Source organism: Lepisma saccharinum, chromosome 14 (genome assembly GCF_977018435.1).
Source record: "Lepisma saccharinum chromosome 14, izLepSacc3.1, whole genome shotgun sequence".
Taxonomy (NCBI): domain Eukaryota; kingdom Metazoa; phylum Arthropoda; class Insecta; order Zygentoma; family Lepismatidae; genus Lepisma; species Lepisma saccharinum.
Window position 1 is genome coordinate 15011623 of NC_139242.1, and position 23971 is coordinate 15035593.

The 23971-nt window shown below is 40.6% G+C and overlaps 1 protein-coding gene across 4 annotated transcripts in view; it reads left to right on the forward strand.

The window, feature by feature from the left end:
- The window catches only part of ClC-a (chloride channel protein 2), a 222308-nt gene that overhangs the window by 122547 nt on the left and 75790 nt on the right, over positions 1-23971 (forward strand). For 2 of the 4 annotated variants that reach the window (XM_083135170.1, XM_083135171.1), the window contains exon 1: positions 21096-21402. The exons of the other annotated variants lie outside the window; for them this stretch is intronic. In XM_083135170.1, coding sequence (XP_082991296.1) covers positions 21154-21402 — 249 coding nt within the window. In that variant the 5' untranslated portion in view covers positions 21096-21153. Of the gene's footprint in view, positions 1-21095; positions 21403-23971 lie in introns of those variants that run through there. 4 annotated transcript variants of the gene reach the window in all.

The window sequence follows — 23971 nt, forward strand, 5'->3', positions numbered from 1 at the left end:
TAAGGAAATAAAAAAAAAATATATATATATATTTGAACCATCCCTGAAACGAGAGAAAAACCTTTTTGGACGACTGAAGCAGGTACGGTACACCCTTAGTGCCCCCCCCCCCCCGTTGCATATATGCAACGAAAAAAGTATGTCCCTTGTAGCCGCTGTTGCAGATATGCAACAAACAGCTTTAGATACAATTATCGAGGGTTTGCCACACTTATATTAGTATATTGAGGTTGAAACACTGGCAGTTCGGTCGGGAACAGGCTCTGCAATCCTGTTTACGAAAATTCCAAACCCCCCCCCCTCCTTTCTTGGAATATGTCACGTGTTTGGGCTTTGGGCTCACGTGTTCGCTGGTCAGTTGACAGACACAATGAATGCTTGGTATTTACGATGCTGTTTTCCTTCAAGCTTCCAACGCTGTGATTTAGTACTGATAAGGCACACATTCTTCTTTGTGTTTAGACCTGGTGATCCAGCTGAAGTAGTGGCGGGGGGGGGGAGGCAAGGAGAGAGGGGATTGGATGAGGTTTGGCGGTGTCAGCTTTCTGTCGCCTCTATGTTAGAAATGCAATGAAGCTTGACGATAGCCAGAGGCGCCAGAAGCTTGAGTCTATCCAGAAGTAGAGACAAAACAAACGATTGCAAAGGTTCCCTTCCCTCCTCTGTTAGGAAAGGCATCACCATAAACAGTTCGTATCATATAACAGCTCATCGATTTCCCTAACGCACAATCGTTGCACAATCGTTTCCTTCCGGACATATTTCCACAATGACATATTTTCACAAAGAGCCGAGTCAACAAAATAGATTCACAGTAGTTACACAAGATGCAAGTGCGAACGAAAAAAACAAAAGTTCGGGGTTTCTCCACAAAGTAGCTGGAGAAGAGGGGGCAAACTCCACACTTTTATGATTTTTTCATTGAAATTCGGGGGATGCAGCCCCCGCCCGTAACCCCCCCCCCCCACGCTTGGGGCATCCAAATTTTACATGGTTGCATGCACTGATGTTCTACCTGCAAAACAAAAGTTATCCGAAGTAGATTGGTCCCATAGTGTCAGTTATATAACAATTTTATGAATAATATGCAAATTGGCTAATATTCGCTAGAGTTTTACGTTTTGCCTTATTATCCAAATTGTATTGCACCCACGAACATGAATTAAGTTTCATTCTTTTGCGGAAGGTCCATTCTTTGAAAAAAAAAAAAAAGAGCAAAAGTTCCGGTTTTCTCCCCAAAGTAGCTGGAGAAGAGGGGGCAAACTCCACATTTTTATGTTTTTCATTGAAATTCGGGGGATGCAGCCTCCGCCCGTAACCCCCCCCCTCCCCCGCGTTTGGGGCATCCAAATTTTACATGGTTGCATGCACCTGCAAAACAAAAGTTATCCGAAGTAGATTGGTCCCATAGTGCCAGAGTTATTACGATTTTTCTCCATTATGTATACGAATTTAAATTTCGCGCTCAAAGCCTCGGCGACACTGGGCTTACTTTCGTCAGACCGCGCGGCGTACTAAGGGTTAACCGTAACTTGTTTGGAAGATCGCGCTGTAAGTGTCAACTTTTTCTTGTTTTGAAACTTTCAGCACTGTGTATACGACCAGACAGCACGCGCCTGAAAAGATCTCAAGTCAGATAAGGAGGTGCCGCACATATTCATTAAATATGTAATTAAAACTGAAGTTATTATTCAATTTGGATCTCATTTATACGTCCTTTTTTTCGTTTTTAGGTCTTTTTTTGACATTTTTAGGTCTTTTTACAGGTATTTTTTTGGCAATTTATAGGTCTTCAACTTCCGAGCCCTACTTATGATACACCATGTATAAATTGATGATTCTCCGAGTGTTAGTGACAATGGTTCTACATTAGCATGCAATGTTAATTGGATATTATCCATTGTGTAAGTCCTTTTTAGACTACACTTTTCTAACATGTATTGAGTGAATCACATAGAATTCAGTGGAGTAACGTAACAGTATTATACTCTGTCCCGGTTATCTCAGGAACAAGGGAACGACAAGAAGTCTCTGCGCACGTAGTGACGCGAGACGGCTCCACCAATGAACACGTGAGATGAAATGTGATTGCGTGGAGGGGAGAAGCGACTGCAGTGACCAGCCTTCGCTGCAGCGTGTGCTGCTTCTCTCGGCCCACTCGATTTCCACCCCCATCCCCATTCTCTGCCACTATGCTTGGCCTTACTCCAGAGATAAGCGGGACAGAGTATACATAAAGAACCAAATTGGACACTAAGGAAAATCTAAGAAGCAGCCTTCATAGCAATGGCCCAAAATGTTGTAAGTCATCCCAGTGTGAATTTAAGCAAATATGGTCCCCTCTCCTAAAACATTAGAAATACTTGTAGTAGCATAAATGGAGCAAAAATTAGTACAGAATTCTGGGGGCGCCGTGAAGTAAAAGCTTAAAGCACTGGATATGTAGTAAAATCACAGGTTTGTCGTGGGTTCGACACCAGCAAAATAAACTTCAGCTGAAGACGAGAGAAGTACTCTCTAGAAACATAGCGTTAGAATAAGGATAGCTTAAAAGAGCATTAACAGTGCATGCCATTTGATAACCATGTGTTCGAAGTAACTTAAGGGATCAAATTACTGAAATTTCAAACTTTCATAACTAACCAAAAGCGATTACTTATGTGGAGTGGGTGATCTCTGTCAGTGTCCCTGTATTGGCGGCTCTGAGACTTACCCCGCTCTCCTATCGAGCTAGTTGAGCCACCGGAGAGTGGTGCAGATCACATCATCTTCACTATGGGATCGAAAGTTTGTGAAGTTCTAGACGATTGAATGCACAGAGGAGCCTGGCAGCCACGTAAACGAAGGGAACTGATTCCTTCCGACATTAAACGTTTAGCACAGCACAGTACGACGGCAGGGGTTCCGTATTCGAATCCCGACCCGGGTATGGGTGTTCTTTTGCGAGCGTCCCTTCATCACTTTCACATCTTCAATCACCCTGATCGATGCGATTAGCCCAAAGTGGCAGAAAAAGCGGCGCTAAATAATAAATGAAAAGCACATACTGGTCTCATTCAACTACACTGCGTTATACAACCCGTCAATTTGCAATGCATTTCAGATTGTCTACCTATAAGGATAGGAGCACGGCCATCCGAACTTTGGGCTGAACTTTTTTCCTCCCATGAAACCCTGTTTTGCTTCTGAATGTACAACGTTATCGTAGTTAATCTGCGCACTTCCTCTTTCCACAACTTTACTAATTTTAGTCAACAAATGTAACTTGTTGAAGCCGGTGTTACCGATTATTCTGTATCCCACTTTGTCTCATTCTAGTATTCTCTGCATTGATTATTCTTTATCCTACGCTTCTAATAGATCAGCATACTTGCACCAAACATATGTTTGCAATAACGCCTTCAGACTGCAGACTATTTCTTGGCGGGAGATGCACCTAGATCAACCTTCTGGCCTATAGGATTGATTGATTTGTTTTATTTTACTTCGCTTTTTGTGCCACTTTTGGCTAATTTGCGAAGATTGGAATGAGTGATGATATGATGAAATTGATGAATGGACACTCACAGACATCCATGCCCAAGCCAGGATTCGAACCCAAGACCCCTAGCGTTGTCTGGCCTATAAGAATCGAATCTGTGATCCGTGTCGTTATACTCCCCAGTATGATGGTTGGCCGCGGTGGCTCAGTCGGTAACGCGTCTGACTACCATGCTCAAGGTCCCGGGTTCGATCCCCGGCTGGTTGAAATCCGGGAACTTTTCTAACGGTTGGAAGCGGCCCCGGCGCCCACCCAGCGTCGAATAACATGGGTACCTGGGGGAAATCCTGGGGGGTAAAGGCGGTCAGGGGCGTGGTGCTGATCACATCACCCCTACTCACGACCGGATCAAGAAAGTGTGGGGCGTTACCCCCACACCCCCTATACGCCTTCATGGCGTGGTGCTATGCACAGGGGAACACTTTACCTTTTTACCTTTTATGATGATATCCATTCTACCACCGAGCAATTAAACCTCACTGCATTTTGCAGACTAACGAGGCTCTGGCGTCTGAACCCACGGGCAGTAAAATCCCCTATGGGACTTTGTGTTGTGTGCAGTCCATGTGTGTAAGTGATTCTCCCTTCATCAATTTCATATTATCACCATTCATCCTCATCTTCGCAATTAGCCAAATGTGGCAGAAACAAATAAAACAAATCAATCAGTCAATTAATCCAAGAAGTAGCTAAGCTGCGTACAATACTAGAAATTGTTAGAGGAAGTCAAATTTTTGTAGCTTTGTAGAAGTTTTTTTCGTAACATGTGAATTGAGAAACTTGTTGATCTATACGTCTGGCACATAACATAAGGATTAACAACAATCTATTTGGATTGGTTGAGTGAGTTGAGTTGGTGTTTTAAGTCCACTTTATGCACAGTAAAGGTAAAGACATGCCGAAGATGCTTCGCGGTCGAGGTCAATGTTTAAGTCGCGGTCGCTACCTCGATGTCACCTCCATGATGACACAACCGCATTGATTTAAATGGGTAGGTGCATGCCGGAGATATACGCTACATAGCGACCTAGAGGTCGACCGCGATGGTGAATAGTGACCGCGGTGATGAACAACCGAGTTTGTTTTTACATAGATGTCAAGCGGAAGCATCGCTGTGGCTCGTGTTCTCATTGGTTCTCCAAGGTCACGAAGCGCTGCACGGAATACTATCTTCATTTGTTCAGAATTTCTTCTATATTTTGCTTCATTTCATTTAAGATGTAGTCGAAAATTTCAATAGACATTCTTATATATTCATGAAATTTATCTGGATGCTGTTTCAGTTCCGGGAATAAATGATGATATTCACCCAAATCTTGTTTTCTCTTATTAATACGATGGGCACTATAACGCCTGTTCTGAATATTTGAAAGTAACCACCATTTTGTAATTATATACATAGAATCGTTATCTTCACTGTCACTGGAGTACATGGTTTAACTACACTTCAATTTACAAAATCAACTGCACGCACGGAATAATTTCGCACGCGTCCCAGCAATGTTTCTCCTCAAAATTAGAACTTTAAAGCGAGGACGCGATCTCTTCGGTATGTGCGCCCTCCATCCATCGCGACCTAGACATCGAGGTAGCGAGCGCGACTTAAACATCGACCGCGAGTCATCTTCGGCACGTCTTTACCCTAAGGCTATTTGGGACTGAACCTACAGATTATAGTGGGATCCGAACCACTATGTGCCTCCACTGGGTGTCAACCCGGGACTTTTGGTTACAAGGCGACGACGCTACCTACCACTGCGCCATCGGGGAGGCCCTTATTTGGATTAGATTTTAAAGTTTTAGTAACAGCTTCAAATTCCTTTTCCATGCGTATTGTACGCTTGGATAGGCTAATTATGATGTGAATGCAAATATGGTAGTTTGTAAAAATTCCAATACAAGAGTACATACAAATTCGGAAGGAAAGTTTTTAAAGTCTTTTTTTTGTTTTTCTGCCACTGCCAACTGCCATACATAACAATTATCATCGCAAAAAACTTGTTTCCTTGCAATTTTTATGTTTTATTCTAGTTTTTTTACGCATAGAAAACCTTTTCTACGCGTAATTTCACAACCCTGATTGTGAGCTATTCAGTCCTGCTAGCTCTTTGCGGGCGTCTGGCATCCTCTTTCAGTTTATCTCTCCGATGCTGCGTGCCAGAGAGTGGTGCAACGATAGAACAGGCGGTGATTGGTCAGCAGAATGGAATTCGAGATGTTCACCAATCTCTTCGACAATGCCGAGATATTTGAACAGCCACTAGACGATAAGCGTTGGCGATGATAGCAGTGCAGTGACATCAACTCCAGAAAACGACCAATCGGATTAAAGGAAGCGCTACAGATAAGGGTGTTAACAATAAGACATCAACTTGTAAACTTACGTGTTTGTTTACTTCCTGTCACAGTTTTTCAAGATGAGTCTTTTGCGTGCTACTGCCGTAAGGGCCCAGGAGTGAGGGAGGGGGATGGAAATTTCCATTTGACATTCAACTTTGTCTTCGGTTTACCAATTCGACCTACTTCTCGGGACGTTCAAAATCCCTCAGTAAGTAAGCACGTGACGAAATTGCTATACTACTCTCAAGTTTAGTCCACATTTGTTTTGCTCAGAGCAAAAAAGTAGAAACGAATTTGTAGGAGTGTAGCCATGCAAAGAAATACGTTTAAAGTTTCGAGAACGTCTTTGAGATCGCCACGAATTTTTGAAAATGGCCACCATTCCACGCACCTTAGGGTTTTCATGTGATGACAAGATTTTTACCTAGTTCTCACTGGCCTGGCAATGCTGTAAAACTTGGAAGAACTTAGAAGTCAGCTTAGATTTTCAAGCCCATGGAGAAAGTCACGGAATTTTGTAAAAACGTTCAAAAACTTTGAAAAAGGCAAGGGAATGAAATGTGTTTTTTGCTTGCCACGATTGAAAACTGAAAACTCGTTTTTATATTTTTCTTCCAACTGGTTTCGTTTTGGTCATGTTTAGTATATATATAAAAAATATATATATTTCTCGTTATTTATTTTCAATAACGTTAAATCTAGAGTTTCCGGAAAAAGCGCTTAAGTCACAAACTGCAATTTTCTGTTGTTTTATTTTGTGTCGCACTGACTCATTTAAGGAAAATATTGTAAGTATAGTTTTATTCTGAGCATGTGTAAATACTGTAATCAGTAATGATCCATGTCTGTAATATTTGCTATTAAAAGAATGAACATAAATGACTACATGCTACATTTTTTTCTTAAGTGCTTTTTCCTGAACAGCAAAGAAATTATCTTGATTCATCTAATTAACATGCAAAACTGAAGACCTAATATTTATTTATTAGGCTCTGTCCGAAAGGTACAGAGTACAGACTTGAAGTATGGTCTTGACGAAAGTGACGTCACCTAGTACAGTTCGAAAGCGCCAAGAACAGATGCGCGCAAGTGCACAGCTCGCAGTACAGATGGATACTGACTAGATCACGTGATTTTCGCACTCGTTGTTCATTTGTTTAAAATCACGGAGATAGGAAGCCAGCAAGTTGTTGGTTAAAGTGCTTCTAATGTGTGGAAATATATGTAAACGAACATTTGAAAATGATTTGTGATTTTATGGTGAAAAACAAGTGTTTAAAACGAGGGGAAAACAACGAGTACTCACTTTTATCTACTGATCGTATTGGCGCTGCAGTCGAAGTGCAATTCGAAAGACTTTCACTTCCAGTCCACGACTTGAAGACCGCACTCCAAGACCATACTCGGAGGATGCTCGCTTCAAGTGCGGTCTTGCACCTTTCGGACACGGTCATAGTGTGTTAAATCATTTTACAATGGTCTGGAAACATACTTAAGAGTCTATAGAAAAATAAAGGGGATTTGGTTTTGCAAAATGAGTGGCAACCCTATTCACGATATGTACTCAGCTTCGTAAATATTAACCTGTTACGAAGTTACAGATTCATCCTGCATAATCTTACATCCAACGAAACGAGACTATTGGACAGTAACTCGGTCCCGTCTGGTTTATTAACGGTAATCTCCCGAAATCAAATCCTAAGTAACGTCACTGGTTTCCTGTCTTGCTTAGAGACAAGACATTCCCTCTCGTCCTGCCTCCTTGTGATTGGCTGCCGCCGTGACCGATTTTAAATCAAACAGACAAGATAGCAACGATCTTCCACCGTTAGTTTCCATTCCAGATAGCTAAAGCAAAAACCAGCCACCAAACGTGTATCCGTTGCTCCTTATCTTTGTTCAATACAAAGGAAGGTGCCAAAACAATCTTTGGGCTTCTTGATAAGGAGTTTGTTAGAACGGGATGATAAAAACTTCGGAGCAAAATGCAGGCCATGCCTTTCGAAAACTCACATCTGGTCAGCTGATGTACGTTAATGTTGTGTACGTTGAAAAATATACTTTGTTTAGCTCGCTACAATAATTACCAATGTTTAAATTGCTACAGTACTAATTATAACACTGTAATAATATTTTGATTAAGCAGTTTAACACATTTTGAAATTTGTATTAACGTAAGGTAAAGTTCCTCGTGCATTAAGCAACGTGCCATGAACGCATTCTCGATCTCGGCCATTTTTTGAGGTGATGTGAACAGCACCACGCTCCAGCCGCCTTTATCCACCAGGGTTGCGCTCAGGTAATGATGATTTGACGATGATTTCAATTCGATGATTTGAGGCTGGGTGAGCCCCAGAGCCGGACCTTACGTCACCCACCCCGGGAATCGAACCCGGGTCTCCCGCGTGGCATTCAGAAGTCCTAACGACTAGACCACCGCAGCTCTGAAAATTGTATTAATAGTAATATTAATTTAAAGACACGTAAACATAACTATTATAAAGCTCTTTCGCCAATGGAAACCCTTTATGATGCAGTTTAAGGGATTTTCAGTGTGTTATTTTACGTCGCTTTCCTTCTTTTTGGTTAATCGTGACGATGAGTATGAAGATGTGACAAACACAATGAAACCTTGACCAGGATTCGAACCTCTGGCATCGCAGAGCGTTACTGTGACCACTCGGCCAAGCAACTACAGCGTTTGCTGCCTTGGATGTGCTTCATGTACGGCCCAGAGGAACTTCCGGTGTCGTAGTGATAACATCGTCGCCTTGTGATCACTGGGTCCCGGGTTCACCCAGTGGTGGGGCATGGTTACTCGTATCTTAAGCTGTAGATGCAGTCGCGATTACCCTATCTGTGTATAAAGTGGACTTAAAACAATTCAAACGAGGTGCTCAAGAATAGGTTTCAGCAATATAGTTCTGAATTTTATCGTCATTATTATTTACTTAACAGGTGTTTTCACTTACTTATCCCGTTTCTGTACTTACCCATGAATGAATGAATAAATTTAAGTTTCTGGGTACGTATGTTAAAATGTAAGGTCATTTAACTTCTTCTTCTTTTTTTTTTGCGATGGGTGGCTCAGTCGGTAATGCGTCTCACTACCATGCTAAAGGTCCCGGGTTCGATCCCCGGCCGGTCCAAATCCGGGAACTTTTCTAACGATGGAAGCGGCCCTGGCGCCCACCCAGCGTCGAATAACATGGGTACCTGGGGGAAACCCTGGGGGGGGGGTAAAGGCGGTCAGGGGCGTGATGCTGATCACATCACACCCACTCACGACCGGATCAAGAAAGTGTGGGGCGTTACCCCCACACCCGCTATACGCCTTCATGGCGTGGTGGTTTGCACAGGGGAGCACTTTACCTTTTTTTTTAACTCATCACAAATAAAAGTGCGCAAGAGGTGAGTTTTCTGATCTGGAGTGACAACTCACTCTTGTTTGAAAATTGAAACGTGACGATCTACAAGCATCTGATCATTAACATTGCCTTTGGAGCGCAAGTTTCGGAGTATTCTGTACATATTCTATGTTAGTTTCCCGGAAAGCAACACGTTGTTGATTTGACGAATTTATTTCTCAGATGTAAGTACATAAGATAAATGTAGTTCAGTATTTCATAAAACTGCATGAACCTTTGATTGATTGATTGAGTTGGGTTATTTTACGTCGCTTTTCTGCCACTTTTGGCTAATCGCAACGATGGGGATGCATAGTGATATGAGCATGGACGTCCGCAGGATTTTTTCCAGGGAGGAGCAAGGAAGTTATTTTTCCAGGGGGGGCAAACAAGTCACATTTTCCCCCAAAAGAGTGTTGTTCCCTAAAAAAACATTGCTTAAATTTGAATTTATGGTGTTCATGCAATAATTAACACATATTGTTGTGGCTAAAATGAAATTTTGTGTGTGAAATACATAATTTTTGGTTGAATTTCATTTTCCAGGAGGGTGGCACGCCCCCCTTGCCCCCCCTTCCGGACGCCCATGGATATGAGATAGATGAATGGATAATCACAAACATGGACGACACAACACACAGTCCTACAGAGGATTATCCCAGGGTTGTTAGAGGTCAAGGAATTCTAAATAAATTCAATTCCCATCCAGGAGAGAAAATCAGCAAGCGTAAATGGGTTCTGGACCGTAAATAACCTTTTTATCTGCAAAGTGATTCAATTGGGTCCAGGAACCTTTTGTTCCGTATCAATTTATATACGGTTCAAGTTACGATTGATGTGAACAATATGCAAGTTGCACAGAATTTAAATTGTGCGAGAAAAAAGTTTCCGGCCCTGTTACGGAACCCAAAAGAACCCATTAGAATTTGTGGGTTCCTGGACCGTTAACAACTAGATTATTTTGGTTGCAGGTCCAGCCGCCAGAGCTTCGTTAGTCTGCAAAATGCAGTGCAGGGTGTAACACGCGGAAAAGGTTAACATTCAGGGGGTGCACTTTTGGCTGCGAAGATCGTATGCGCAGTTGTCCGTGGATGCATTACGTCATCGCTGAGAAGCTCGGCACGGACAAAGCTGGTTCTTTATGCAAATATTGGGATTTTTAACAACGAATATCTTCTAAAATATATTAGCAGGGGAAAAATTACGAAGATTCATCCTTTCTAATCAATTTGTCACAAAATTGATTCAAATGCGTCCAATAGTTTTCGAAAAATCGTCTTCTGGGGGAACCCCTATTTTGTTCTCTTCGCGCTGCCCATGATAGGAGTCTTACGCGCGTTGGATGTATTTTTGCTGGATGTTTTCAAAGGAGATTCTTTTGTTCTTGTCAACTGAAATCATGCTTAAATGCTAAGGAAAGCTGTGAAAACTATTATCAGAAAACTAAAGGAAGAGATATAAAATATCACAGTTTTCCCGTCGATAATTGCGTAAGTAAACGAATAGACAACATTCACGTAAAAAAAATGCGGTATTGCCAATTTTTGTGAAAAAGGCATTGTGCGAGATGTAAAAGCAGAACTGTTGTATAGTGTATGTAAATGTACGTGACTGCTTCCCGTAAAATATCACTGCACTCTCCGCGTTTCTCCTCTGTCTTTTCTTTGGCGCCGTCAATAGCTCCAAAACTTTTTTTTAAAATATTTGTCACATATTTGTTTCAATTAGTATTTTGCATTGCCATCTGCTGTGCAATACATTGTTACCTCAGGTACGCTCGAAATCGAACCCATGCTAACAAAATCTTGAGCTCCCATGTTTACATGTAAAATAGTCTCTGAACCGCAGGAGGGGTCAAAGAACATTGGTGCAACAAAGTTTGAATTCTTCTAAGACATTGATTTTCGTAGTGTCCGAACACTGTATATGCGTCTATTCCATATCCATCAATGCAATAAAACAGTGAGATGAAATGAGGGTTTTCTTCCTCCGATTGAACTTTCATCAGGGCTTTTGATTTCCCCACCCTAATCTGAGGGTCTGCGCACTCCTATGGACTAATAACACCACCCCCAACTTCGGCCGTTATCAAGAAAGTATGGAGCCCTAACTACACACCCTATATGCCTTCATGGCGTGGTGCAAAGCACAGGAGAGCACTTCAGCTACATTTTCATAAACTTGCCGCATTAAAAAAAATATATTTCTACTATTTTCTGAAGCATCATAGCAATATTTTCCCGGTGGAAGTCCCTTTACATATCGAGGTCCGGTGATATGGTCTTTCAAGCAACCCCCTTTCCCCTCAACCAAGCCCGAGCCTGACCTCATGATAGAAAATTATACATATGAGAGATTTATTTTACTTCGCAGTTCATTCTTTCGAACAGGGATAAGTTTTAAATTTTAATAGCTTATTAATTTACACTGGACTCTTGCGTTACCCAATATTTAGCGCTCTCTCCTTTGGCAAGGGGGTCCCGTGTTCGATCCTCGGCGGTAACTCGCAGCGTCGGGACGCTATTTGATAAAAGTTAGCGAGCTTCGGTGTCGAATGCAAGGAAACAGGCGCGATGGGATTCGCTGTTGCACCAATTCATTTACACTAGCTATTATCAGCAAAGGTTATGCTTTGATTGATTAATTTAGTTTATTTTACTTCGCGTTTTGTGCCTCTTGGCTAATTTGGGAAGATGGGGATGAGTGATGAAATTGATGAATGGACATTCACAAACAACCAAGCCTGAGCGGGATTCGAACCCGGGACCTTTGGCGTCGCAGCGCGATGTGCTAACCACTCGGCCACAGGGTCCGGTAGCAAAGGTTCCTACAAGTACATTTAGAGACTGCAAGGGGTAAATCTCGATTACAAATATTATGTTTTTTTTTAAACTTATTGTAAAAATTATTACTTCAATAACCACTCGTAAATGCTTCTCGCATTAAATAAATAGTATTCCACACAGCTAATTGTCACTGTTTTTTTCCACTGTGAAGTGGTTAACACAACGCGTTACGGCGCCCGGGTCCCCGAGTTTGAATCTTCGCCTGGGAAAGCGTGTTCTTTTATGAGTATAAGCGAAGTGAAATAAACTATCAATGAATTATTTATTTTTAACTCTTTCATTTATTACGTAATTCTTTTTAGCATGCGACGCTTTGGTTAAAATTATAATACGATTTATAAAATCTTGAAATGCTAAATGAGATCACTGCAACTTTCTTTGTAACGCATCGATCAGAAAGTTTCAGGCATGGATTTTCAAAATAAATTTGCACGTGTACTTTGCCCCCTTTTGAAAGTAGCGCGTTTTCAATTATGTTACTAATCATTAGAAGAATGCCTCAATACCATCTCGGAGAATGACAATTCATATTTTCCCCCTCCTCAAAGTAAAAAAAAAAACTTTTGCTCTGAATCTCCCATATAAATGCTACGGGCCGTCTGCTTCAGCCGAGCTCAGTGCCTCTGCGGTGACGTCACGCGTTCGTGAAAGATCGGCAATCTTTGGATGGCTCTACCTATCCTCCATATTCCTTGGTTAACATTTAGGTGTGTTCGGAAATGGTTAAACCTTACATCCTTTTGATTATGATTCGACATCATTTTCAGCATCTGCGTCCATCTTAGTATTGTTGCTCATAACTAAGAGCCCGGATTTTGAAAAGAGAAATTTTATTCTAAAAAGGACAAGAAAGGAAAAATTATTGCCAAAAAGAGAAAATGAAAAAGGACTATAGTTTATTTTTGCACTCCACTAAAAATATTGTCTTCAAAGTACAATATATACCATTCATATGTAAAAAGATTAAATTTCGTATGAAGTAAAGTAAAAAATGCAAGAAATTTTTGCACTCCATTAAAAATATTATTTTAAAGGAAAGCACACTATATGCCATTCATATATAAAAGGGATACATTAAATTTCGTATGAAGTAAAGAATGCAAGAAATTTAATTATATCCCATTTAATATATGAATGGTATATATTGTGCTTTCATTAAAAATAATATTTTTAGTGAAGTGCAAAAATAAAGTATAGTCATTTTTCATCTCCTTTTTTTGAAAGTAAAGTACAGCGAATAATCTTACCATCCGTTTCAATGAAATCTTCCTTGAAACAGTTTACCGCATTCCATACCTTGCTGCCACTTGTATACCTGGCTTTGCCATTCACTGACACTTAATACTGTCGTCACTGTCACACAGTAAAGTTAAAACTATTCTAAAAAGCTTCCCAATAAAAGTCAAAATCTAGCAGATAAGAACACTTTCAACCCAACAGGCAAACGCTTACAATGCGTTTGTTGCTGATCGCATTGTTTCAACAATCGCTGCAACATACTCCCAACACTCGTGGAGAGAAGGTACGGTAGAAGGCGCTTGTGCTTTCTTTCCTCAAAGCTGCACCAAATGGATTGTTGAATGTTTTGTTTGGGGCTTGTCAATAATGGGACCAAAGAAGATGTTTTTAAAAAGGGGGGGGAGGGAATGTAGGCTGGAAAGGGGGGGAATGTAGGCTGGAAAGGGGGGGAGGGAAGTCCAAACCATGTAATCTTGTTGGTGGAAGATAATTATCAACACTACTATTATTTATTCCATGATCTGCGTTGAAAAATAAACAAGGAATTCCCTTTAAAATCCGGTCTCTACTCATAACAATAAATGCTGGGCTATAAAAGCGAGGACAACTGACCAGATTGCATTATTTTATCCAAAATGTCCAGTCATGTTCTTCACTTCACCCCAAAGTCCAGTGAAGTAGTGATTTTCTGTAACCACCACACGGCCCTGTAATCTTTAAGGAGGAACTGTCGGCATGGGAAGTGTTTTAAAGCGAGAGGCATCGGGAATGAGAAGGCGCGGAACCAGAGCAATCAAACGAAGCGGCCACTTGTTGCTTCTCCACATGTCAAGGCCAGCGATGCTCCTCTTAGTATGGAGGAAAGGTACGAGGAAAGGAGGCTGATTGTGCGAGTGAAGGCAGGATCGAGATTTGTCCAGATGGCCGGTTGGAAGGTCGTTCACTGACGGGCACTGGAAGAGGTGTCGGAGTTGTCGTGGCAACCATAGGATTTTCAACAAGGGCATTGTGACCTCTGGCCAATCACGGATCTCTATCGTGGCAATAAAATGACCAGTTTATGCGCCCCCACTCCTCTCTCTATCTCTGTGTGTGGCTCTTCGAGCTGCATTGGGTAGGTCGGCAAGTATATCAAGTAATTCCGACAATTCATGGCACTCTCAGAGGAAATAAGCCAACATACGTGGCGGAGTGGTTAGCACAGAGCGGTAATACGCGAGGAATCTCAGGTTAAAATCCCGGTCTGGGCAGGGGTGTTCTTTGAGAGAGTGTCCCTTCATCAATTCCTTCATCACTAATCCTCATCTTCGCGACTGAGCCATCATTGAAGGGAAACGATTTTTCATTCAAAAATTTCCACAAAAATTCACATTTCTACGAAGTAAACTTATGAGTAGGACTCAGAAGTTAACGACTTGAAATAAAAATTGCCTACAGAATGATTTTAAAATTATTACAAAATGACCTAAAATTTCATGTGATTTTTAATAAATTATAAGAGAGTAGTTGAATAATTCGATAAAACCCGTTGTTTGGTGGTTTAAACTCAATCTTTATTTTTACTTCAAATACGCCACAACATTTTTCTCTATGCCATTCACCTTCTTTCAGGGTCTTGCACGATTCAGTAGTCGGTCAGCATCTGAAAATACAGTTGTGTTTTTGGCGTACGGCAGATTACATATATTTTTTTTATGTTGCAACTACGTAATTTTACTTTAAAAACACAGATTATAGCGATAATGGTGACCAGCAAGGAAACCTCAAAGTAGGCTTCACTCAATATGTTTTAAGTTTGCTGCAGGAAAAATGAATTTACCACTATTGATTTTTGAATGTATTGCCAAATATTTCAGTTAAAATAATATTGATACTTTGCATTAGCAATATTTTCGATTAATGGCATATTGCTAAAAATACCATGTTATGAAATTTCAACATGTATGTTATGTTAGCAAACGGATATAAAATTCACGAAACAAAAGGGAAGGAGCAGAAGCAAATCTAAAAAAATGATAAAAATGCAACAAAACGGAAAAAAATCAAAATCGATCTAAGAGCCAAAAAGGCCGGAAAATGCCAAAAAATGCAAAATAAAAACATTTTTTTCTGGTTCTAATTGAAGATTGATTGTTTTGGTTTAGGCTATTTTACTTCGCTTTTCTGCCTCTTTTGGCTATTTACGAAGATGAGAATAAGTGATGACGAAATTGATGAAGGGACATTCACAAACACCCATGCCCAGGTCGGGATTCGAACCGCAAACCCCTGGCGTCCTGTTAACCACTCCGCCGCGAAGGTCGGCTGGTATAGGGATCTTGCAATCCAGAGTTTGGAGGTGCGGGTGGGAGGCTGGAATCGTCTCTCGGCTGCCATGTGGAAGATTTCTCTCTTCTGTTGTTCGCAGGAAGGTCCCTCGGTCAATCTCAAGTATCCAGCGTCCGCGAGGCAGTTGACACTGAAGCCTCGCGCAATGGGTAATCAAATGACGTCGTGGCTCTGTTCTCTGCCTGCGAACGAGGTTCAAACGCCATCAACGAGGCTTGATTGCCTTCAAGACTACAGCTGCTTCTCCCTAAGCTCTTTCGGAATGCAATCTAATCTCCCTTTGCACAAGGGGTGAGGATGCGTCCCTATTCACTCTATTGGACCACAGTTTCTTCTTTTTTCACTGTAGCAAAAATCTTGCATTTTTTCCAGGTAACTAAAATCCAGATTTATACATAGCAGTAAGAAGTCAGATGATAAAAAGGTCACAGTGCTACCTGGGATCTACAACAGCTTGTGGTCTGTCGTGGATAGGGAAATGTCCATGCAAAAATCGAGATGAGAACGCGAGAAAACGTTTCGAGAGTTTTCCGAGACGAGACCAAGAAAGAGTCTGGCCGCTCTGTAGAGCCTTCGTACTTCGTGGTGTGTAGAGACCCAAGTGTCAACCTATCTTGTACCTGCTACACCCTGGATTGCATTTTGCAAACTAACGAGGTTCTGGCGTTGGGCTCGCAGCCAGTATAATCTTCTGTTCCTTGATCTACTTCATTTTTCACCATCCATCCTCATCTTCGCAATTACCAAAAGTGGCAAAAAAAGCGAAGAAAAATAAAACAAATCAATTAGTAAATCAATACTTTGAGACTTTTTATAATATTTGAAACATTTACATAAACCAAATTTACTGTGCTTTTTCCTTAAGAGTTCTTTTCACATTCAATTTGTCATTGTATTGTTTTCTTTTATTGACTTTTATTATTTAATTTTCACCAGGACACAGACAACCCTTTTTAACCTGTATTGAACCCGAGACCCCTGGCGTCGTAGCGGGGCCGACTAACTGAGCTACAGAGCCAGCCTGATTTTTCACCTCGGTTTTGTTATCTATGTGGAATTGTCTGTCAGGGATATTTTGCCTTTGAAATCGGGGTGGATAAAAATATTTTTTGTTAATTTTTTTAATATAAATTGGACTTTTTTTATTTAATCGTTTTTTTTTTTTAAAAAAAACATGCTTAAAATTGCTTGTATGGTTTTTGGCACTATGCATATAGATATATGTTTTTATAGAAAGGCTTTTTTTCTAGTAAACGGCCCTGTAAAATATTTGAACTGTTTGATTAAAGCAAATAAAAATATACGTAAATATACATTTTTCTGTTTCTGATACTGTAACTACTATGGAAATGTTTGTTGTGTGTGTTAATGAAAGTAATAATAATTTCAGTAACTTTTCTTCCAGTGAAATAAAACATTCTGGATGTACTCTATAATTGTAACTTAAAATATTACCTTAAATATTTTTATAGTCTTTGTAGTTGAAATTTGGAGATTTTTGTAATGGTAGTTTGAAAAATATCAGCTGCCATGTTTATTTATAGTTTAATGATATTAACACTGTATGGTTTAATATGATTAGTATTTTGTATATTTTTCTACACAAAATGTTTGCTATTTTTGCTCATAAAATTATTGAATTTTAAATCGAGAGAAATCCTGTGTTTACATTTCCTTTCGTATGAGCTTCACACCATCAGTACGTATATTTTATTTCCTTTATTTTCGTATCTTTGAACCTAATAATCACCATTAAATGATTACGAGAGTAATGTAGTTTCAACAAAAGTGTTTCTGATATTTACAAAAGCCTTATGTACATTATTCTATAAATTATTTTTCGAGAGTGATTTAAATCAACCTGATTTAAATGAATTCATCCTGTTTGGATTACATCGACGGTGCCCATTTACCTTATCTTATCTTACCTTATTATAAAGGTGAGGTTTTCACTCGGGTCGCACTATTTTATGAAGGACGTGAGTGACGTAATTAGGTGTTTTGTCATCCGGTATATGGCGCGGACTTTGCACCGAGCGACAGCTGGACGGTATAGGACGAAGCAGGAATAAAGAAGTTGCGATATTTTAACCCATTACTCTGAGTTCGCCTCTCAGCGTCGCGATTAGCCAAAGCGTAGGAAAGAACGTAATTGAGTCTACCAGTTACTTTTATGTGTTTTATAACAAGAGAGGTTAATAAAATCGTTTCAAGAATAACAGAAGCAAGAGCGTAAGCTGGCATTGATCTTGAATTAAGAATATTTGTAATGAAGCTCATATCATGACTAGTTACTATTAGCATCCGGCATTCGATCCCGTGGGATTGGAAATAGCTCGATGAAGTTTTCTCGTAATCGATAGATCGCTCGTTTCCCCTCGCAAGATGAGGCTTATCCGTTGTTCATGAACCTCATTTGCATCGCATGCATTAACTCACGGCTTCCTGCGAGTGACGTATGTCTTCAACCTACCTCTTCTTCAAGTTTAGTACGGAAGCGTTGTGGCACGATTAAAATGACCAGACGTGCCGTGCCAATTATCTTTACAATGAACACTCCACAACTTCTTTGTCGTCATCTGATACACGAAATTTTCAAGATTTTTTCGGCCTGTTACCCCATTCACATGAAATCCAAAGATGTGTCCAGAGTTCACTTAGTATACTTTCTCTTTCACAAGAAGTGTTTGCTATTTCAAAAGATGCCTCAAATCCGTTCTCAGAAGGTATATCCATTTTCCTGTAAGTTACAAGGAATATATATAAAGAATAGTTGTATCACGTGCGCTTGCCGCCATATTGTACATTTATGATTGAAAATGCGATACGTGGCATTCTTTGATACACGCATCAAATACAAAATCCCGAAAAATCGGTCGTCCCTGGAACAAGGAAGAACTTAACGCTATAATTCTAGGGCAGTGACGGCGATTAGGGAAAGCGAGGGGGCAGTTGCTCCCCCACTTTTTTCAACTTTTGCTCTTGCACTATGCTAAGCATTATCTGCCAAGGGAAGACTTTCCCTTCCCTAGTTTACCCCCTAGTTTTAGGACCCAATCACCGCCACTGTTCTAGGGTGTTCTGGAAAAAGCACACAAGTCATAAGCCGGACTGAATCAATTAATTAAATTATTTTAATTTCATATTGGGCATGTGTAGAGATTCTAAACATTCATGATCCAACATGGAGGATCATGTGTGTAATGTTTGCTTTTAAAAGAATAAACGTAGAAACTCTCTGATGTAAAATTGCATTTTTTTTACTTCAAGTGCTTTTTCCCGAACATCTTAAAATTTTTCCTGACTAAAAAATATTTTCCCTGACTAATAAATATTTTTTCTCATAAAAACAAAACCAGTTATTTGGAGGTATACTTTACGTTGCATGGAAAAGAAATACATTCGTTGACTTGAGAATATTCCTAATCCAGGTACGAATGTGCAAAGACACGTTGATATGGCCGGCAAGGTGTTTCTCGCATGAAAAAATCTTAAGCTACAATAGTTTAATTTTACACGTGGCACAACATCCAAGCATCTGTTGCATTGGAGACATTGATTTGCTTTTATAGTTGTACTTGCTTCAGCCAGATTAATTACAATTCCCTTTAATTACAACAGAGGCCAGCCGAACTCTTCCATAACGTCCTCAAAGTTGTGGAGTTATATACTCGTACGTGGACCTGTCGGAAAAAAACAACTAGATAGATATATATATGATGTGTACGCAGATATGTACGCTGCATACGTATTTACACATGTTTGCTCATAGAAACTCCTCAAGAAATGAATAGTTGAAATGACCATTTAGATACTTTACCGTTCTCCATTATCACAAATCAAGGGTCATGGGTTCGATACCTGGTGGAGGCACATAGTGGTTCGGATCCCACTTTAAACTGTAGAGTGGGCTTTGGCTCGTTGCAGCGAGGATCTCCAGTTCCCGAAAAGTGTTCTGTTTAGCGATGTGGCCATATTCTTCATCATCGCTATTGGTCAGATACCAACCCATCGTGGATAGATCCTCCTCGTAAGGAAGTAGGTGCGGCAAAGGTAATGGTATGGTGTGGGATATGGAACACCCGAATTGTGGGACCTGTCTGCATCCATGGCAACCTGAATGGTGAGAGATATCTGAATATTCTCCAGGAAGATGTGTTCCCCTCACTGATGAACCCAAACGGCGAATTACCAGCAGGACGGCGCGCCTTCGCACTACGCGTTATGTGTCAGGCGCCTTAGCACTACGCGTTATGTGTCAGACAGTGAGTGGTTGGATGAACAGCTCCCGGGTCACTGGATTGGTCGAAGAGGGCCCACTGAGTGACCATCCCGTTCTCTAGATCTTACGCCCCTTTTTACCTTTGGGGTCATCTTAAAGTCATAGTTTATCAAGAGAAAATCGCTGAGCACCGGATCCAACAAGCATGTGACTCTGTCGACCCTACAGTGTTATTGCGTGCCATGAGGACTGGCTGAAAGGTTTACGTTGTGTGTAGCACAGAACGGGCAACACACAGAGCACATCTTGTAGGATGCCAAATGTGAACTTAACTGTGAAAATATCTTCACCAAATAAAGTTAGGGGAAAAATAACTGCATATTCTTATTTCTGAGAAAACGCACATGTAAAATGATATGCTACATGGCCCCTTCCCATTTGAAAATCTGGATATAATTCCAAGATGGCGGCTTTCAAGATGGCCGCCATGATACACACTAGCCCCATCTGGTGTGGCCCCACCCCAATTACCCATATTCAATATTTCATCGCCCTCCGTCAAGTCGTTTGAAATTAAAAGGGTGGTGCCGGACTTTTGCCTCACCCTGTATATTCATGTTTACATTACCAGAAAAAATTATATTTACATGTGATTTGTATTTGCTTTAATCAAACTGTTCAAATATTTTACAGGGCCGTATACCAGAAAAAGCATTTCTATATATAAAAAAAATACATCATGTATGGTGAGAAAGACCATACAATCAGTTTTAAGCGTTTTTTTATCACGAAGAAAAATTATTTAAATTTTAAAAATCATCAAAATGACGTTGAATGTAGCATCCGGCGATTATCGACAATACCACTCTTCGTACAGAGAACCCAGAAGCGACCGTTGGCTGCCTTCTTACGCCTGGCCATTATCTTTTGAATGAGGAAACCGCTAGGAAAGCATCTGGCATCCCACATAGGAAGAAAACATCCCAACTGCGTTCTCTAATGTTCGGATGGTGCGTAATTATCAAAAGCAGCCGAAGATGTTACAAAAAAAATGACAGCGAGTGAGTGATCTCATGTCACGTGACGAAGGAATGCGACCAATCAAAGTGTCGTGGGAAGGTTTTCTCGTCACTATCGCTGGTGCAGCGGGTACAGTGGGGCCACCTCGGAAAGGCACTGTCGCGATGCTGGCTGCCGTGGTTCTCTAAAGTGGTTCAGGGTTTCTCCAGGATGTCCGGTTTGTCGACGGTTTTCGAGGACTTGGAGGAGGAGGCCGACATCGACTCGGAATGGGAAGATTTCGGGAAACTGGCGGTGGCCTACCGCAGGCGACAGACGGAGTACGAGCTCAGCAATTCGGCCCAGTTCATCGCCGAGTTGAAGCGAAAGAAGAAATCGAAGAATCGGTCTTTCCTTCGAGATGACATCGTCTACACCTCGTCCTCGCACGATATGGACTTCGACTATGTCCAGACTGTGGTAAGTGTTGCCACCCTCGTACACAACTTACCAGGTTCTTCGTTAATGACCTGAGACGGTGTGCGAATGAAGTTTTTTGCTTTGGAGCGAGGGGGGTGCCCATTCCATTTGATTTAATTTAAGGGAGTAGATTTTTTGCTTGATTCATTGAATTGAAAATTGTGGGTGCGTCAGCACTTAGGCTATCTTGCACCCGTCACATTATACGGGGTCCAGCTCCTGAACTAAAATAAACATGTGACTAAGGACTACAATATTCTTACCTGGGTTAAAAGCTGAGGCTGTAAAAGGCTGTATACACAGGACAACACACACACAACCCTACAGAGGATTATAAGGGGCGTAGGCCCAGACGCCGGAGCCTCGTTAGTCTGCAAGATGCAGTTCAGGGTGTACATATGTTGTTTTTTTCGATATGCAAATTTGTATGTTACCAGTTAGTAAAATTAATTATAGCTTTGTAGCTCTAAGTACCTTAGAGTAGCGGTTCTTACCTAGGACATTAAATCATATAACATTTAGAAACACTTATTATAGTTACATTCTAAGAAAGCCCATGCACAAGAAAGAGTTATTGAACTGGTAGCACTGAGAGACCTTGACCATATTTCTATTGCCCGTTCACTCGATGACGGACGACATGCGGCGAAAAATGCAATCTACCTCCAACGAATAAAGCTAACGAAATCAAATGTACTTGCCATGGCTGAAGGTTTTCGTAGTTAACTTGACAACGGACAGAGTAATGGCGTTAGTCCGGGAGCTCTTTGTAAAATCTCTGCACTCGATCACAGTGTATAGTAAACAACAGGCTATTTAAAAATAGAACTTCAGATTCGAAGTAGGATGCAATTGTATTAAAGGTTACATAACTATTTTCCCGAATGATATTTCAGTGGTGTTTGTTGCACAGTTAGGAAATGGTGTATGCTTTCATTTTCTTTCGTGGGGATATAAATATCCCTGGCAGGAATTTAAAAATTGTTTACTCTTTGGACATGGATTCCACTATAAACTGTTCGGTTGCTATCTGAGTGCAAGTCAAACTTTTCATTTAGGAAATTTGGTTTAAATCAAAATTATTTTGCCTCCCCGATGGCGCAGTGGTAGCGTCATCGCCTTGAAATCCAGGGGTCCCGTGTTCGATACCCGGTGGAGGCTCATAGTGGTTCGGATCCCACTTTAAACTGTAGATCCAGTCCCGATTAGCCTTACTGTGTATAAAGTGGACTTAAAACACCAAATCAATCAATCAATCAAAATTATTTTCCTATATTCAAAGGTACCAAGTGGCTGGCTGGCTCGTTATTATGTGTCTGTTTTCCTGATTGTTATTTCGAGACTCCAGACGAGCTTGAGAGCGAGACAGGCGTTGTCATTCACGAGACGAGACGAGACTGGGAAGTCCAACAGATGCACAGAATGACTAATCTGGACAAAGTCACGGACACTTCTGGGTTGTAACAATTCCATTGACTGCCATGAAATCGCTACAACCCAGAAGTGTCCATGACTGTACAGTTTAAAGAGTGCCTCTACCGGGGGAATGTTGTGTAAAATGATATATGGAAGTGACATGCACTATACCAGTATAATTTTGACATTTTTGACATGAACAATTTCATTATGTCGTTGTTTTTTTTACAACAAAATAAACAAATCAGTTCATAAGTTTCTATTATCATATTTATTTAATAACATCTGCAGCTTTGGTAGCTCCCAGAACCAAAGGTTTACATTTGTATTTTGTTTATGTTCTACGTGTACAGTGTGTGCGATAAAATTGTGGCCATACCAGTTTCAGATAAATTTTCCTCAATGTTTTTTTTTTTTATAAAAGACGGGTTCACGAGGTTCGGACACTGGCTGTTTCACAAGACCTTTTATTTCTAGAACTTATGTGCCAAAGTTCAGAGAAAGAAAATGCTATTTCACAAGATAATGAACTGGTTACAGCTGCACTACAATAAACATTACTTTATAATTACACTCTCGCCTTCCTCGTCTTGTGAAATCAGACGTGTTCAAATTCCAGTTTTGCTTTTCTTCCCGTAATCCAGTGAGAAGTCCAACGTTGTAGAATTGCTGTAAAATCGAATGGAGTATACAGTTTGTTTTTGCACAGAGTTTATTCCAAGTTTACTTTATGCACGGATACGGTAATCGGGACAGAACATGAACAGTTTGAGGTGGGATCAAAACCACTGGGGAAATTGCATCACCCGGAATCGAACTCGAGGCTCTTTGAATACACTACGCCATTGGGGGGGGGGGGCAATTGAAGTATCAAATGTTGAAATGCAAGGAATAAAGTTTGTATCGTCTACTTTATGATCCATGTGTATTTTATTTCCTTGCATGATAACAGAGTTCATAAATATTCATGTCATACATCTAATGTTATCAATGTTTTAGTATTTCTAAACTTTATGCAAAGAGAAATGCTCGATTTTTCGCCAAACGAAGCAAATCTGCATAAAAAATGTAATAGGTATGCATTACTTAACATACATAATGTTACGTCCTCCTCTGACGGCTACTAACATTAACAGTACAATGTTGCAATGTT